At 35.6% G+C, this 17464-nt stretch overlaps 1 protein-coding gene across 4 annotated transcripts in view; it reads left to right on the top strand.

Moving 5' to 3' along the window:
* The window catches only part of ECT2 (epithelial cell transforming 2), an 80812-nt gene that overhangs the window by 38466 nt on the left and 24882 nt on the right, over positions 1 to 17464 (top strand). For all 4 annotated transcript variants that reach the window (XM_003894820.3, XM_009201353.3, XM_009201351.4 and 1 more), the window contains 4 exons: positions 1948 to 2016; positions 3595 to 3705; positions 4516 to 4612; positions 6292 to 6373. In XM_003894820.3, the coding sequence (XP_003894869.1) occupies positions 1948 to 2016; positions 3595 to 3705; positions 4516 to 4612; positions 6292 to 6373 (359 nt within the window). The remainder of the gene's footprint in view (positions 1 to 1947; positions 2017 to 3594; positions 3706 to 4515; positions 4613 to 6291; positions 6374 to 17464) is intronic.

The raw sequence follows: 17464 nt of genomic DNA, 5'->3' as shown, positions 1-17464 counted from the left end.
ATATAGTGTAAATGTGTTTATATAGTATGTGGTTTTATATATATGGTTTCCTCTTAGCATGTTTTTTTTAGTTCATCTAAATGTAGCATGTTAGAAGTTCTTTTTTTCTGGTCAAATAATATTCCATTATATGACTATACTAATTTTTAAAAGTCTGTTCATGAGTTGATAGACATTTAGATTGTTTCCATTTTTGGCTATTATGAATAATGCTTCTGTGAGAGTGTGGTGTGCAAGTCTGTGTGGACATGTTTTCATTTCTCTTGAGTAGATACCTAGGAGTAGGATTGATGAGGTGTATGGTAGTTTTGTATTTAAAAATTCTGAGAAAATGCCAGGGTTTTCCCGTCATTTTAAAGTTAATTAATTAATCAATTTAGAGATGTGTTCATGCCTAATTGCCCAGGCCGGCCTCAAACTCTGGGTCCCAAGTGATCCTCCCACGTCAGCCTCTTGAGAAGCTCAGACCCATCAGTTGTTATTTTCACCAGTAATGAATGAGAGTTGCAACTTCTCCACATTCTTGAAAAACACTTATCTTTTTTTTCTTACCTTATAACCATCCTAGTGGGTGAGGAGACATCTCTTGTGGCTTTAACTGTATTTCCCTAATGATTAATGATAAGTGTCTTTTCACATGGTTATTAGCCATTTGTATATTATTTTTTGTGAAATGGCTACTGTCTATAGCCTGTTTTTTGATTGGATTGTCTTCTTGAGTTGTAAGGCTTCTCTATAAATTCTGGATATGAGTTTTCTTGAAATACAAAAGTTTTAAATTTTGATGAGGTTCATTGTATTCATTTTTTCTTTTATGGACTGTGATTTCAGTGTCATATCTAAAAATTTTTTTCCTAACTCAAGATTTTGAAGATTGTTTTCTTCAAAAGTTGTTTTGCTTGATGTGAGGGTTTAAGTTCATCTTTTTGTATGTGGGATATCTAATTTTATATTAATTCACTTAAAATATAACTAATTACATGGCAACACAAGTACCATTCTTTAAGAAAAATAATTTCCCAAACAAAAATAATTAGTAAGGGGAGTGGTGGTATTGTAGTTTTTTTACTGTCTGCCTTAATAAAAGACTGGTTTTCGTATCTCCTTCTGCATTCAGTCTGTTGCAATATCACATATCATGTCGCTTCTAGAAAACAACTGTATACTTGTGAGAGAATGAGTGAAAAAGTCAAATAATGCTTTAGCAGTATTACAAAAATAATTTTAATCTCAGGGATCCCACTGAAAGGGTGTCCCAGCAGTCTTTGATGAAACTTTAGAGGGTCTTTAGTATAAGAGCTTGTCGATTGATGTCTACTTTAAAATCACTTAGAATTTCAATTAGGGCATATCATTTCTTGTCATCTCATTTTATCATCTGATTTGTTTATTATAAAGCTTTTAAATGTTCTTCTAAGTTTTTACAAAGAAGTAATATTTTAGAAAGACCATGAAGAATTAACAAACTATGCTTCATGGGCCAAATCCAGCCTATTGCATGTTTTGGTTAAAAAAAATTTTATTGGAACACAGCCACACTCATTTATTCATACTTTTAAATTTGCTGACCCCCTGTTAGAGATTACAGTTTTTAATGACTGATGTTAAATAAGATGCTTCAGCAGCAGGATTGAAAGTAGTTTTCTATAATTAATAACACCGATCAGCTTTATAGTTAATAAGAAAAAAATATTGAGTTATCACATCATATTGGAAAGTTAGGCTTATTGACTTTATATTTTAAAAATTATTTTTCAAAGGATTTTTTTTTTTTGTAGTAAAAGTTAATTCCTTGTTGAAGAGAAAGAATGGGATGTTCATTATTTTACACATCAAATTCAGACACTTTGTAAAGTGCTTCTTTCCAACGAGTATCTCGGAAATTTTAAAAGTTGTATAAGGAGCTGTCAGGTTTAATTTTAAATATTTCAACTCGTGCTATTTCAGGATGATCTCGAAGACCTTATAGTTAATTGGGATGAGAGCAAAAGCATTGGTGACATTTTTCTGAAATATGTAAGTATTGTATTTCCTTTTTAAGTTTTCAGATTAAAATATGATCTCATCAAGGACTGGCAAGGAATGTAATTTACCTATTTAAATGTGAGAGGTTTTAAAACTTTGACATGATTGTGTTTATAAAATATATTGGAAATGTTTTTTGTCTTCTGAAACATGCCTTCTAGATGCAATTTAACACCTTAATAGCTCAAGATTATTAGAAGAATGCCAATTATCATGCTGTACTATAATTGTTTTAGTATGTATCAAGTTATTTGCCCTTCATAAATGGCCACAGATTGTATTTTCATTTTATATATTATTTAATTTTCATTTTAAGTTCAGGAGTACATGTACAGGTTTATTACATAGGTAAAACTGTGTCATGGGGGTTAATTGTAAAGATTGTTTCATCACCCAGGTGTTAAGCCTAGTACCTATTCGTTATTTTTCCTGTTCCTTTCCTTCCTCCTACCCTCCACCTTCCAAAAGGCCCCAGGTATGTGTTGTTCCCCTCTATGTGTCTATGTCTTCTTATCATTTAGCTCCCACTTATAAGTGAGAACATGTGGTGTTGGTTTTCTGTTCCTTTGTTAGTTTGCTAAGGATGATGCCCTCCAGCTCCAGCTGTGTTCCTGCAAAGGCCATGATCTCGCATTTTTTTTTTTTAAATGGCTGCATAGCATTCCATAGTGTATATGTACCACATTTTCTTTATCAAGTCTATCATTGATGGGCGCTTAGGTTGACTCCATGTCTTTGCTATTGTGAGTATTGCTGAATTCTACCAGATGTACAAAGAAGTTTTTATTTTTCTCCCTTCTTAGTTGATAACACTTTTTGCTGTCATGTCTGTTTCTATTTAAAGGCTTCTAATGAACTGCCTCTTACTAGGATAAGAACCACACAACTTAAGTTTTATAAATTTATTTCGACAAGGTTCTATGAATAGAATTTATATGTTTCTTTGAATCTCTTTAAATAGGATTTGTAAGTTTCAGTGCCTTGAGCACTGGCATTTATACTTCTATTTTTTGAGGCCTCTAACTTCTTACCTTACAAAATAATCTCTTAGGTGTTTTTTCAGTTTGGTTGAGAATTAAAAATTACAAATTCTTTTCTCATTTTTTTTTGATACTTTTAAATTTTGTCACTCAGCCAACACTTTTCCTTTTCTTGCTTGCATTTTTGGGTAATATAACTGGTCTTTTAATGGCGGTTTGGATTTTTGAATAAATACCATGCTTTTGGAATCTACATAGATCAGCTGTAATTTAATTAATATTTTTTAAACTCATAGATGTTTTCTTTATCATGTTTGTATCAATACAATAAGCTTTAACATATCTTTTGTTTTTTTTTCTGGGTGTTTTCATGTTTTAGACTATGTATACCAATTGATGTATTTGTTTAGCAATTCTTTACTGAGAAATTTATGAAATAAATTCCTATATTTAATTTGAGACAAAAGTTACTTTAAACTTTGTATCCAGTATTTCAGATTGTGACTATTAATTATTTGACTTTAAGTTACATTGTCTCTAAGGGTGACAAATGCATAACAAATAATGTTTTCTTCCCTTTTCTTTCTAGTCAAAAGATTTGGTAAAAACCTACCCTCCCTTTGTAAACTTCTTTGAAATGAGCAAGGAAACAATTATTAAATGTGAAAAACAGAAACCAAGATTTCATGCTTTTCTCAAGGTAATGTATATTTCTTTCAAATAAAAATTTGAGAATTATTTCTGAAGTAATTCACCAAAATTATGAAACAATGAAGTAAATTTTAACTTTAGTAAAATGTATCTATTAATATCTGTTAGTTTTAGTTGTACTTGTGGGTGACCATGATGTTTAGCTTTGGAAAGTTTGTTATATTCAGTGTTAGGTGCCAGGAGGTGGTTGAAGGAATAAGAATGTTATATGTGGTCTTTTTTTTTTTTTTTAAGTTGTGGCCAGGTGCACTGGCCAATGTCAGCCTGTAAACTTAGCACTTTGAGAGACTGATGAGGGAGGATTGCTTGAGGCTAGGAGTTTGAGATCATCCTGAGCAACATAGTGAGACTCCCATCTCTACAAAAAGTTTTTGAAAAAGTTTTATGTATTTTAGTTTTCAAAACACCTAATGATTTTCCAGTGAGATTTGTTTTGCTTTTAATGATTTTTTTTCTTATCAGTTCCTTACTTTGTTTATTTAATGGTATTAGCATAATTAATATTATTAAATGTGCTTTTTCTTGTGAATGATGCAGACTTAAGAGAAATTTAAGGTGAGATATATAGGAGTGTGTAGAGGAACTCCCTTTTTATGTAAGATGTTAACCACTGGCTGGCCAAGAGGCCATTTCAGGCCCTGGAAAATTATTCAGCCAAGTAATCTACCACAGAGAAATTCCACCTCTTTTCTATTAGTTTGTATCAGGGACACTAATGATAAAGTGTAATCCAGTAAAAGTAGGGCATATAATCTTTGCAGAAAACCTTTTTTGAAATTGTTGAATAAATTTTTTTCAGATAAACCAAGCAAAACCAGAATGTGGACGGCAGAGCCTTGTTGAACTTCTTATCCGACCAGTACAGAGGTTACCCAGTGTTGCATTACTTTTAAACGGTACTTGTCTGATCTGTTTCAAACTACGTCAGATATTTTAATAGAATTGTTTTTTCCAAAAAAGTTGAATTTCTTCTCATTTTTAGAGTTTCTTAGATTTCAGCATTAAAGTTTATATATGTTTTACTTTATGGATTATCTTAAAAAATAGTCACTGGTGCTACTAAAATTCAGCTTGGCCTGAAATATTTTATTTGTTGATTAGTATTTTGTCTTTTCATTTAAAAGTTTTCTTAATATTTCATGGTGTGTCACTAATTCAAAATCATTTTACATCCAAGTACATACAAAATTTGCCCACAAAATCACGAGGAGAAGATAATTTGTACGTCCCAAGTTTTTGTAGCCCGTTTTTGAATTTTAGTAAAGTTCTATATACTTGGCTTTATGCTTACTTTTTTTGACCTTAGATTGTTCAGAGTACTCTTGAAACATACCTGTTTATTCTAGAACTGAACTATAGATATCAGTAGAAGGGAATTTTACAGCAGATAATTTGTATGCATAAATTTTGCCTGTGGTAAAAAATGTGTATATATATTCTGTTATATTTAGCTGGCTAAGGACAGTATCCATTTTTATTTTATTCTTAAGTATGAAAACAAAATTATAGCCTGTAATTCCAGCACTTTGGAACACTGAGGGTAAACCTGGGAGTTGGAGACCAGCCTGGGCAACATACAGGGACCCAGTCTCTAAAAATAATTAAAAAAAAAAAAAGGAGGATAACTAAATTATAAACAGGAAAAAGTCTATAATAAACTATTTAATTCCTAAGCTAAATCTACACTAATATTTACAGCAGACAAGGAGGCAAATTTTGTGACTGTTTAATCTGTTATTTTCTGTAAAAATCTTGGTTAGTATGTGAATTATAGTACTAACTAAAAATTTGACTTTTTTTTTTGTTTTTTAGAGTTACATAGTTGAGAATTACTGGCTTTTAAAAAGATTTGTCCACTCTTTAAAACTATTCTGATTTACAAATTATAAGGAGAATATATGAACAGACTTCAGGTTTCCAAAACATTGTGGTTTTCTTCTAATTTGCATATCTTCATTATTGTTTAAGTACTTGTAGAAATTCATAAACGTTATAAATAAAATGATTTCTAGGCTTTATTTCTATTATTCCACATGAGAGATTAGGTGGACAGTGGTACTAGATTAAACCTAGATTTGATAAGAATATGCCAAGGATGGCACAGGGAACACAAATAAACAACCTGGATTAGAAGAGTCAATGTGTTAAGTATAAATCTCTAAGGTACCAAAATCTGTGCTTAAAGATAGCAGATGCTCTCTGTGATGTAGCCAGGGGCCCCAGTATGAAACACAAAATACATTATGATTTCTGAGCTTATTGAGGATCATGTGTTTTCATTTAGCACTATGGAGAAAGTTTGAGGACTTTAGGAGTCCCCAAGTATTACTTGAAGGGATTGGAACAGCAGTGTAAGAAAATCAGGATTACATATTCTGAAAATTTAGTCAGTAAAAATGGAAACCTTAACAGATGTGTAATAAGAGAGCTTTTAGGGAACAGTGCTTAAAACTTTTTTAAAGTGAAGATTGAATATTATCTTTAAAAATTAGCTATATCAAGATGGACAGCAGTTTAGTCTTAGATGAGAAATCACTGAATTTTTTATGCATGGAAAAACATTGTGTTATTACAGATCTTAAGAAGCATACAGCTGATGAAAATCCAGACAAAAGCACTTTAGAAAAAGCTATTGGATCACTAAAGGAAGTAATGATGTAAGTGCATTATTTTCAATTTTTGATCGTGCCTTAGATTTCGAATGGAATTGATAGAAAACTAGAATCATAAATAGGAAAGTATCAATAGCAAATTTTTGTAAAATGTCTAAATTATTTTTCTAATAGTGTAGTTACACATTAAAATGAAGTGTTTTAAGAATACATTCATTAATCAAAACATTTATTTCTGAAGGTATTAAACTATTGTGCACAGAGAATAATAGTTTAGAAACTTGAAAATGTTACAAATTCCCTAATAGACATTTTCTTCATATAACTCTAGTCATAGCTTGTTTCTGTCTTCATATTAATGTGGATTGCCCAAATGTAACTTGAGAATGTGACCACAGTGAAATTTAAAGGTTTATAATACTTTTTCATATTAATTTTTAAACTTTTTGTTTTCTACCTAGAGTTCTGTGGAATTGAATTGGCAGGATTGGTTGGAAATGTATTAAAAGTATAAATTCAATGAAATTGATCTGGGGAGTTTGATCATAAACTTAGGCTGCTTACTGTAGGTCTAACTTGGAAGCAGGACTGATCAGAAATGTTAGGAGCAGAGTGGAAAACTCTCTTGCTATTGGCTGTTTCTGTTTCGCCTCAGAGAAGGTACTTTAAGTGGACTTTATATATCAGTGTATTTAATAGATTTAATTAATTTCTGAGATTCCAGGGTGCTTCTGTATGAGAGTTTCTTAAAAGGCTTCCAGAAGGGCTCTTAAGGAGAAACTTCACTAGCTCTAGAGAGGAGATTCAGCGGAGACCTCTCTCTCATTCTCTTATTTGAGACAATAATGCTCAAATTAGTTATTACCAGCTTTTGTTGTTGCTGAAAGGGTTATGTAAACAGGTGTCCCAAGACTCCCTCAGATACCAAAATCTGCAGGTGCTCAAGTCCCCTACAATCAGCATCTGCAGATATGGAGGGTCAAGTGTATATACTTTTTTTGTTTTGTTTTCTTTTTTGCTTATGTATTTTGTACGTTCACCAGCCAGCCATCATGCTTTTGATTTTTTTCCCCTGGGACCGGGATAACGGTATTGAGACTATTATGATGACAATTCTCTGTAATTTTTCAACACCTTATGGTTTAAAATACTCTGACACATTATTTACCTTGATCTTTTCAACCAACTTTATGAAGTAGGCAGTCATTATTTTCATATTTTTATAAAAGAAACTGAGATGTTGTTACCTGCTCAATTTATCTGTTTGGAGTGTAGAATACTCTACAAGTGGCTATGCTATTTGTTATTTATATATAATATATTTTGGTAAGCAAAGATTATAAAATAAGTAAGGAAAAGTAGCAAATGATTAGTCATTTGACCTATTGCCTTCTTTAGAATAGTGTCAAGCTGGCTGCTGGAGGGGTAATGGGCTGAATCAGTAAGACATTATTTAAGTTTCTTGAGAACTTCTATTTTTAGTATATCCTTACCCTAAGTGCTTTTCTCATAGATTTTCAATAAATGATAAATTATAGGAGCTAATATTTTAATGTCAAATTGTGATGCTGATTTAGAAGCCTTATAGAATTTTACCAGATCTAAATTCTCAAGATTCTTGAACATTTAGCCTAGAGATTTAATGCTTATTATGGTTGATTAAAACCACCGTAACCTGTCAGATGCAGAAAATAATGACACAGCACCAATTCACTAGTCCTTGCCATTTAAGCAAACTAAAAAAACCTCTAAAATTGGATTCTAGCAACATCAGTTATACATGCTTAGATTTTCAATATTTGTTATAGATACATGTTTTTAGTTACTTCAAATATGGCTTTTTTCTTAAAATACGCATATTTAAAATATAGTTTGATTAATTTCAGCACACATATGCTCCCATGAAACCGTCACTATAATCCAGATGAGGAACATTTCCATCACCCCCAACATTTACTCATGCGCCTTGGTAATCTCTTTTTCTGGCCCATCCTGTTTTACCCTTCCCAAGGCAACTGTCTATCACTGTAATTTAGGAATGCCTCAGATACTGCGGGTTAGGTTGCAGACCGTGACAATAAAGGAAATATCCCAATAAAGCAAGTCGTGTAAATTTTTTCATTTCTCAGGGCGTATAAAAGTTATGTTTACACTATACTATAGCCTGTGAATTGTGCAGTAGCATTATGTTTAAAAATTAATGTACATACCTTAATGAAAAATTATTGTTAAAAATGCCAACAGGCGGGGCACGGTGGCTCACGTCTGTAATCCCAACACTTTGGGAGGCTGAGGCGGGTGGATCATGAAGTCAGGAGTTCGAGACCAGACTGGCCAAGATGGTGAAATCTTGTCTCTACTAAAAATACAAAAATTAGCCAGGCACGGTGGTGCGTGTCTGTAATCCCAGCTACTTGGGAGGCTGAGGCAGGAGAATCGCTTGAACCCAGGAGGTGGTGGTTGCAGTGAGCTGAGATTGCGCCATTGCACTCTAGCCTGGATGACAGAGCAAGACTCTATCTCAAAAAAAAAAAAAGAAAAAAGAAAATGCTAACAATTATCTGAGGCTTCAGTAAGTTATAGTCTTTTTGCTAGTGGGGGATCTTGCCTTGATGTTGATGACTGCTTACCAGGGTGGTGGTTGCTGAAGGCTGGGATGGCTGTGGTAATTGTTTCTCTCTCTCTCTTTTTTTTGTTTTTGTTTTTGAGACAGGGTCTCACTCTGGACACCCAGGCTGGAATGCAGTGACACAGTCTCAACTCACTGCAGCCTCCACCTCCTCCCACCTCAACCTCTTGAGTAGCCGGGATTATAGGTGTGCACCACCATACCCAGCTAATTTTTATGGTTTTTTGTAGAGATGGGGTTTTGCCATGTAGCCCAGGCTGGTCACAGACTCCTGAACTCAAACGATCTGCTCACCTCAACCTCCCAAAGTACTGGGATTACAGGCATGATCCACCACACCCGGCCGGCACTTTCTTAAAATAAGACAGCAGTGAAGTTGGCCATATCAGTGGACTTTTCCTTTCATGAACGATTTCTCTGTAGCATGCAGTGCTGTTGCACAGAATTTAACCCATATTAAACTGCAAAGTTGGGGTCAGTTCTCTTAGATTTTTACACCATGTTATCAACTAAGTAGTATTCTAAATCCTTTCTTGTCATTTCAACAATGTTCACAGGATCTTCACCAGGAGTAGATTCCATCTCAAGAAACCACTTTCTTTGCTTATATGTAAGAAGCAGCTCTTTTATCTGTTCAGGTTTGTTTATGAGATTGCAGCAATTCAGTCCCATCTTTAGCCTCTACTTCTGATTGTAGTCCACTTGCTATTTCTGCCACATCTGCAATTCCTTCTGCAACTGAAATCTTGAACCCCTCAAAGTCATCTGTAAGGATTGGAATCAACTTCTTCCAAACTATTAATGTCGATATTTTGACCTCCCACTATTGACAAATGTTCTTTTTTTTTTTTTTTCCTTCGTTTTAATTTGTACCTCCTTCTTGGCTGAGCTCTGGCTTTTGGTTTTGTCTCCCTCACCTCTCTGCTGCTGACCACTGCAGGCTCTCTGAACCTTGACAGTTACTTCCCTTGAGGTCTCTACCCATGCCTCCTATCTCTCACTCTCAGTTTTACCTGCCCGACGTAAGGTCTTAAATGGCAACCCAGATGGTGAATGCTTTCCAGTAGATTTTCTTTTTCTTTTTCTTTTTTTTTTTGTCAGTTCAAGTTTAATAGAAACTGCAAAAGATCAACTGGCTTATGCCCTCTAATGATACAGCATGCAAACCAGTGGCCTGCCCCACAATAGAGCTCACGCCATTCTTACCAACGGAAGAAACGCCGGCCTCTGTAACCCCTGTAGGAAAGACCTGCTTTGTAACACACCACATCTCAGCTGAATCTAAAGTCTAGTGTTTTACTTATGAAAAGAAAATAAAAGAGAGGTTTTGTTGTGGCTGTCCACTGCAGCCTGGAACTAAAATATCCCAGTGCTCACTTCTACTTGGAAAAATATTCTTTGCTCTTTTGGATATCATCCAGTAGGTTTTCAATTGACTTACTGATTCTTGTGACTCTTCTGATGGATCTGTTCTATCTGTGGCAGCGATAGCCTTATGAAATGTGTTTCTTAAGACCTGAAAATTGAAATTACTCCTTGATTCATGGGCTGCAGAATTGGATGTTGAGCTGACAGGCATGAAAACAAAATCTCCTTGTACATCTCCATCAGAGCTCTTGGATGACCAGGTATATTGTCAATAAGCAGTAATCTTTTGAAAGGAATATTTTTCTGAGCAGTAGGTCTCAAGAGTGGGCTTAAAAGATTTAGTAGGGCAGGGTGCAGTGGCTCATGCCAGTAATCCTAGCACTTTGGGAGGCCAAGGTGGGCAGATCATTTGAGGCCAGGAGTTTTAGACCAGCCTGACCAACATGGCAAAACGCCGTCTGTATTAAAAGTACAAAAATTAGCTGGGTGTGATGATGCACGCCTGTAATCCCAGCTACTCAGTGGCTGACATACGAGAATTGCTTGAATCCAGTAGCTGGATGTTGCAGTGAACCGATTGTGCCACTGCACTCCAGCCTGGATGACAGAACAAGACTCTTCTCTCAAAAACAAAAAAGAAAGAAAAGACAATTTAGTAAACCATGGTGATGTGCTGTCATCCATGCTTTGTTGTGTCATTTATAGAGCACAGACAGTCAATTTAGCATAATTCATTAAGGCCCTAGTGTTTTCAGAATGGTCAATGATCATTGGCTTCAACATAGTCAGTCACCCCTAACAAAAGAGTCAGCCTGTCCTATGAAGCTCTGAAACCAGGCATTGACTTCTCTCTAGCTGTGAAAGTCCTAGAAAGCACCTTCTTCTGCTGGAAGGCTGTTTTGTCTACACTGAAAATCTGTTGTTTAGTATAGCTACCTTCTTCAATTATCTTAGCTAGATTTTCTGGATAACTTGCTGTAGCTTCTCCATTAGCACTTGCTGCTTCACCTTATACTTTTATGTTACAGAAATAGCTTCTTAAACTTCCATGAACCAACTCTGCTAACTTCAAACTTTTCTTCTGCAACTTTCTTACCTCCCACAGCTTTTGCAGAATTGAAGAGAGTTAAAAACTTGTTCTGAATTAGAGAGGGGCTTGTTCTGGATTGTTAAGGCTGGTCTGATCTTCTGTCTGGACCACTCAAACATTCTCCATATCAGTAATAAGGTTGTTTTACTTATTATTCATGTCACTGGAGTAACACTTTTCATTTTTCTTCAAGAACTTTTCTTTTGCATTCACAGTTTGGCTGTTTGGTGCAAGAGGCGTAGCTTTAGGACTATCTCTGTTTTCATCTTGCCTCTCTTACTAAACTCAACCATTTCTAGCTTTTGATTTGAAGTGAGAAATGTGTGACTCCTCCTTTCACTTAAATAGTTAGAGGACATTGTAGGGTTGGCTATTACTTTCAATATTGTTGTATCTCAGGGAATGGAGAAGCAAGAGGAGAGAGAGGCGGGGGGAATGGCTAGTTGGTGGAGCACTCAGAATACACACACATTTATCAATTAGGTTTGATGTCTCATCGGCATTGTTTGTGGTGTCCCAAAACAATTACAATAGTAACATCAAAGATCACTGATCACAGCTCACTGTAACAGATAAAATAATAATGAGAAAGTTTGAAATATTGAGAGAAGTAGCAAAATGTGATAGAGACATGAAGTAAGCACGTACTGTTAGAAAAATGACATGATAGACCTACTTGACACAGAGTTGCTTACAAACGTTCAATCTGTGAAACAACAACAACAGCAACAACAAAGAAAAAACACTGTATGTGAAGCACAATAAAGTAAAGCACAATAAAGTGAGGTATGCCTATATGCACTTTCTATGATTTGGTACACATGGAATATTTTGTCTGGCGTTTTTTTTTTTTTTTTTTTACTCAGCATAATTACTTTGAGATTAGTCCTTATTGTTGCTTATTTCAATAGTTAATTTTCTTTTATTTTCCATTGTATGACTATATCACAATTCATCCATTTTCATGTTGTTTCCAGTTCTTGGCTATTCCAAGTAAAGCTGCTGTGAACATTTGTGAACAAGTTTGTATAGACATGTGCCTTCATTTCTCTTGAATAAATTCCTAGGAATAGGAATGGCAGGTCAGATAGTAGGTTTTTCCTTTTTTTGATGGAGGGGGTGGTATCTCATTCTGTGACCCAGGCTTGAATGTGGTGGTATAATGTTGGCTCACTACAACCTCCACCTCCCAGGCTCAAGTGATCATCCCACCTCAGCCTTTTGAGTAGCTGGGACTACTGGTGCTGTGGTACCATACCTGGTACTTTTTTCTTTTTTTTGTGGAGACAGGGTTTCACTGTGTTGTCTAGGCTGGTCTCAAACTCCTGGAGTCAAGCAGTCTGCCTGCCTTGGCCTCCCAAAGTGCAGGAATTACAGGTGGAGCTACTGCACCCAGCAAGGTGTATGCATTTCTAAGAAACTGCCGAACTGTTGGCAAGACGGTTGTATTATTTTGCATTCCCACCAACAGTGTGTGGTGGTCCAGAGTTTCCACGTCCTTACCAACAATTGGTATGGTCAGTGATTTCATTTTTTATTTATTTTTGAGATGGAGTCTCTGTCACCAGGCTACAGTGCAGTGGCGCGATCTCGGCTCACTGCAGCCTCCGACTCCCTGGTTCAAGTGATTCTCCTGACTCAGCCTCCGAGTAGCTGGGATTACAGGCACATGCCACCACTCCCAGCTAATTTTTGTATTTTTAGTAGAGACGGGGTTTCACCATGTTAGCCAAGATGGTCTCGATCTCCTGACCTCATCATCTGCCTGCCTCGGCCTGTGATGGGATTACAGGCATGAGCCACTGCTCCCGGCCTATTTTTTACTTTTTTATTCTTACTTTTTGAGATGGAGTCTTACTCTTTTGCCCAGGCTGGAGTGTAGTGGTACAATCTCTGCTCACTGCAACCTCCCCCTCCCAGGTTCAAGCAATTCTCCTGCCACAGCCTCCCAAGTAGTTGGGATTACAGGCACCCGCCACCATGCCCAGCTTAGTATTTTTAGTAGAGACGGAGTTTCACCATGTTGGCCAGTCTGGTCTCGAACTCCTGACCTCAATCTGTCCACCCTCCTCAGCCTTCCAAAGTGCTGGGATTACAGGTGTGAGCCACCACACCTGGCCTGGCCAGTCATTTTAATTTGTGACATTCTAATAGATGTTTGGTTGTCTTTCCTGGTGGTTTTGATTTGCATTTTCATGACAAATGATGCTAAATGTCTTTTCATGTGATTGTTTGCTGTCGTATTACTTTCTTTGGTGATATGCCTGTTCAAATCTTTTGTCTACTTGAAAAAAAATTGTGTTTTTTTTTTTTTTTGTAATTGAATTTTGAGAGTTCTTTATATATTTGAGTTAAAAGGCTTTAAAAAAAAAAAAAAAAAAAGATACATGATTTGCAAATACTTTCTCCTAGTTTCTGGCTTGCTTTTTTCTTTTTACAATTTCTTGAAAAAATAAGAGTTCTAGATTTTTAAGTAAAATTTAGCAAATTTTATTTTAGTGGATTGTGCTTTTATAGTTTTATCTAAGAAATATTTGCTTAACCAAAGGTCACAAGGATTTTTTTCTTATTTTCTTTAAGAATGTTTGTGGGATTAGTCTTTAGGTAAAACTCATTTAGGTCTATGATCCATTTTGAGTTAATTTTTGTACATGGCGCATGGTATAGATTGAAGTTCATTTTTTAAAATATGGAAATCTATTCTAGCAGTGTTTGTTGCAAAGAGTATCCTTTCTCCACTGAATTGTTTTTGTACCATTGCTGAAAGTCAGCTGACCATAAATGTAAGGGTTTATTTCTTTACTCAGTTCGGTTTCATTGATCTGTATGTCTGTGCTTATTCCAGTATCACACTGCCTTGATTACTGTACTTTAAGTTTTGAAATTGGGAAGTATGTGTCTTCCAACTTTGTTCTTTTTGAGAATTGGTTTCACTATTCTGAGTTCCATAAATTTGGCATGTAGCTTTTAGGAGCATCTTGTCAGTTTCCGAAAAACAACAACAACAAAAAACTGTGGGGAATGTGTATAGGAATTTTATTGAATTTGTACATCAATTTGAGGAGTATTATCTTAGCAATATTATTATTATTTTTTGAAACGGAGTCTCGCTGTCGCCCAGGTTGGAGTACAGTGGCATGGTCTCGGCTCACTGCAATCTCCACCTCCTGGGTTCAAGTGTTTCCCCAGCATCAGCCTCCCGAGTAGCTGGGACTACAGGTGTGCACCATCACGCCTGGCTAATTTTTTGTGTTTTTAGTAGAGATGGGGTTTTATCTTGTTGGCCAGGCTGGTCTCGAACTCCTGACCTCGAGTGATCCACCCGCCTTGGCCTCTCAAAGTTCTTCGATTACAGGCATGAGCCACCGCACTTGGCCTATGTTAGCAATATTAAATCTTCTGATTTATGAATATTTCCATTTATTTACTTTTAATTTCTTTCAACTGTATTTTGTGGTTTTTCAGAGGATAAGCTTTGTGGGTTTCTTGTTAAACTTATTCTTAAGTATTTTATTCTTTTTGATGCTATTGTAATACAAAAATTAGCCAGCCATGGTGGTGTGGTGTGTGCCTGTAGTCCCAGCTACTCAGAGGCTGAGGCAGGAGAATCGCTTGAACCAGGAGGTGGAGGTTGCAGTGAGCCAAGATTGCACCACTGCACTCCAGCCTGGGTGACAGAGTGAGATGCTATCAAAAAAAAAAAAAAAAAAAAAGTCCTTCAAAATTGTCAAAATACATTTTTGCTTGGAATTAGTAGTTAGACAGTTTTATGTTTGTTGCTGCCAAATGTTTTAAAGTCATGGAGCTTTAAGTCCAGCCTAAATTGAAATGATCTTCATGTAATTCTTTGATATGTAAGATTAAATTAATATTATTGATTTAATAAAAACAGCTGTATCTTCTGAGTTATTTACAACATACCCATGTATTTCACTTTAGGTTCTTACTTAGGTAAATATCTGATATTAACAGGTTATAATTCTGATTAGTAAAAAGTAACTTAAAATAATGACTAGCTCTAATACCTCAATTTTCATAATGAATCTAGGCATAATTGCTAAAAAATTTATGTAACTGTAAATGGGATAAACATTTATAACTAAACTTTGCAAGTAATTTGAAATCTTTAAGTTATGTTACATTAAATTAAGTAATAGACAGCTCATTAAATGCCTGAGTCATATCCAAATAAGAGAAAAATGAAAACAAATTGCTGAATATAAATAGGCTGGTTCTTAGATTTGTAAATTTTATAAAAATACTAACTATGCTTAGATCTATTAATACACATAACATAAGAGGACAATGCATTTTTTTAATTAAAAAATAATGATTTTCTCAAATTCACAGGTTATTTAAAGTTTGTTTCAAAATATAAATTTAAGAAGAAAATTAAAATTGGAGGAGAAACTAGTAGGGGGGGGAGAGAGAGAGAGAGAGAGAGAGAGATGCAAAGATAGTTATGGATATAAAGATGTATTTTTAGTTAAATAATAATTTTTAAATGTGTGTGATAAATTTTTGTTCTAAGGCAAAATGGTTGTTCCAGTATCAAAAATGAAAAATTATAGGACTAAGTAGGTGTTTGAGAAAATGATAAAGGATCTAAACAAGTCACAGAGAGTTTATGAAGACTGAGCTTTATAAAGGAAGGTTTGTGTGTGATCAGGTTGACAGGGTTGGAAAGGATTTCTTTGTAAGTTTTTTCTAAAAATTAAACATTGGTGTCAGGAGTGCACTGATTGATCTAGGACCAAAGTCTGAATCTCTATGTTTAAAACAATGAGTTTTACTTGAAGTATTGATCAGCTTTTAATACAATTGCAATAGGTTTTAATTTTTAATTCCAGAATCTGTTTATCAGCCATCTTCTAAACTGCGGGCGTTTTCTGTTTTCTCCTACATTTCTTCCTGGCATCTATTTAATTTCCCCATTTCAGGTTAAAAATACTGTCTTCTGTATTTAAAATGATTATTTTAATTAATTCATTCATTTATTTATTGGAGGTAGTCTCACCCAGTCACCCACGCTATAGTGCATTGGTGTGATCTCAGCTCACTGAAACCTCTGCCTCCCGGGTTCCAGCAATTCTCCTGCATCAGCCTCCTGAGTAGCTGGGATTACACGTGCACGCCACCATGCCCTGCTAATTTTTGTATTTTTAGTAGATACGGGGTTTCGCTTTGTTAGGTGATCCTCTCACCTCGGCCTGCCACCGTGCTGGAGTTGGAGGCATGAGCCATCACACCCAGCCTTATTTCTTAAGGTAGCATTTTCCTGAAATTTCTCAGATTCAAGTATCAGGTTCAACTTGTGTGTGTGTGTTTGAGTGACAGGGTCTCACTGTCACGGGCTGGAGTGCAGTGGCACAATCTTGACTCACTGCAACCTCCACTTCCCAGGCTCAAGCGATTCTCCTACCTCAGCCTCCCGAGTAGGTGGGACTACAGGTGTGCACCACCATGCCTGGCTAATTTTTTGTATTTATTTTTAGAGATGTGCTTTTGCCATTTTGCCTAAGCTGGTCTCAAACTCCAGGGTTCAAGCAATCCACCCACGTAGGTCTCCCAAAGTGCTGGGATTACAAACATGAGCCACCATGCCCGGCTGGAGGTTCAGCTTCTGCTGTGTCTCATAGCACATGATTTTCAGGTCATACATTGCTACCTTTTGCTTTTTCACCTTTTGAGAAGGCATAGGTTGATAGCTCTTTGCTTCAGCTTTTTTCTATAAGCTTTTATAACTGTTTTCTGTGTTTGTAACTCTGCTGTTATATCTTGACACTAAAATGTTCATCTTGAAGGCCTTGATCCTTTACTTGTGGCTTTTCATGATGTGTCTGAATTGTTAACAGTTATTGTGTAACATTGTTCCTTTGTCTAATTAAATTCAAGTGCTCTTTTCATCTGGCTCAACTTCCAGGTTATCTAAATGAGCTTCCCCCAAGAAGGAACAATCATACTGCAGAAAGTTTTTCTTTGCCTTTTTGATAACTGGCCTAAGAAACAGATTTTATGTTTTATCAAGAAAATGTCCTGTGTTGCCTTT

Source organism: Papio anubis, chromosome 2, assembly GCF_008728515.1.
Source record: "Papio anubis isolate 15944 chromosome 2, Panubis1.0, whole genome shotgun sequence".
Taxonomy (NCBI): Eukaryota; Metazoa; Chordata; class Mammalia; order Primates; family Cercopithecidae; genus Papio; species Papio anubis.
This window is presented reverse-complemented; position numbering and strand designations above follow the sequence as displayed.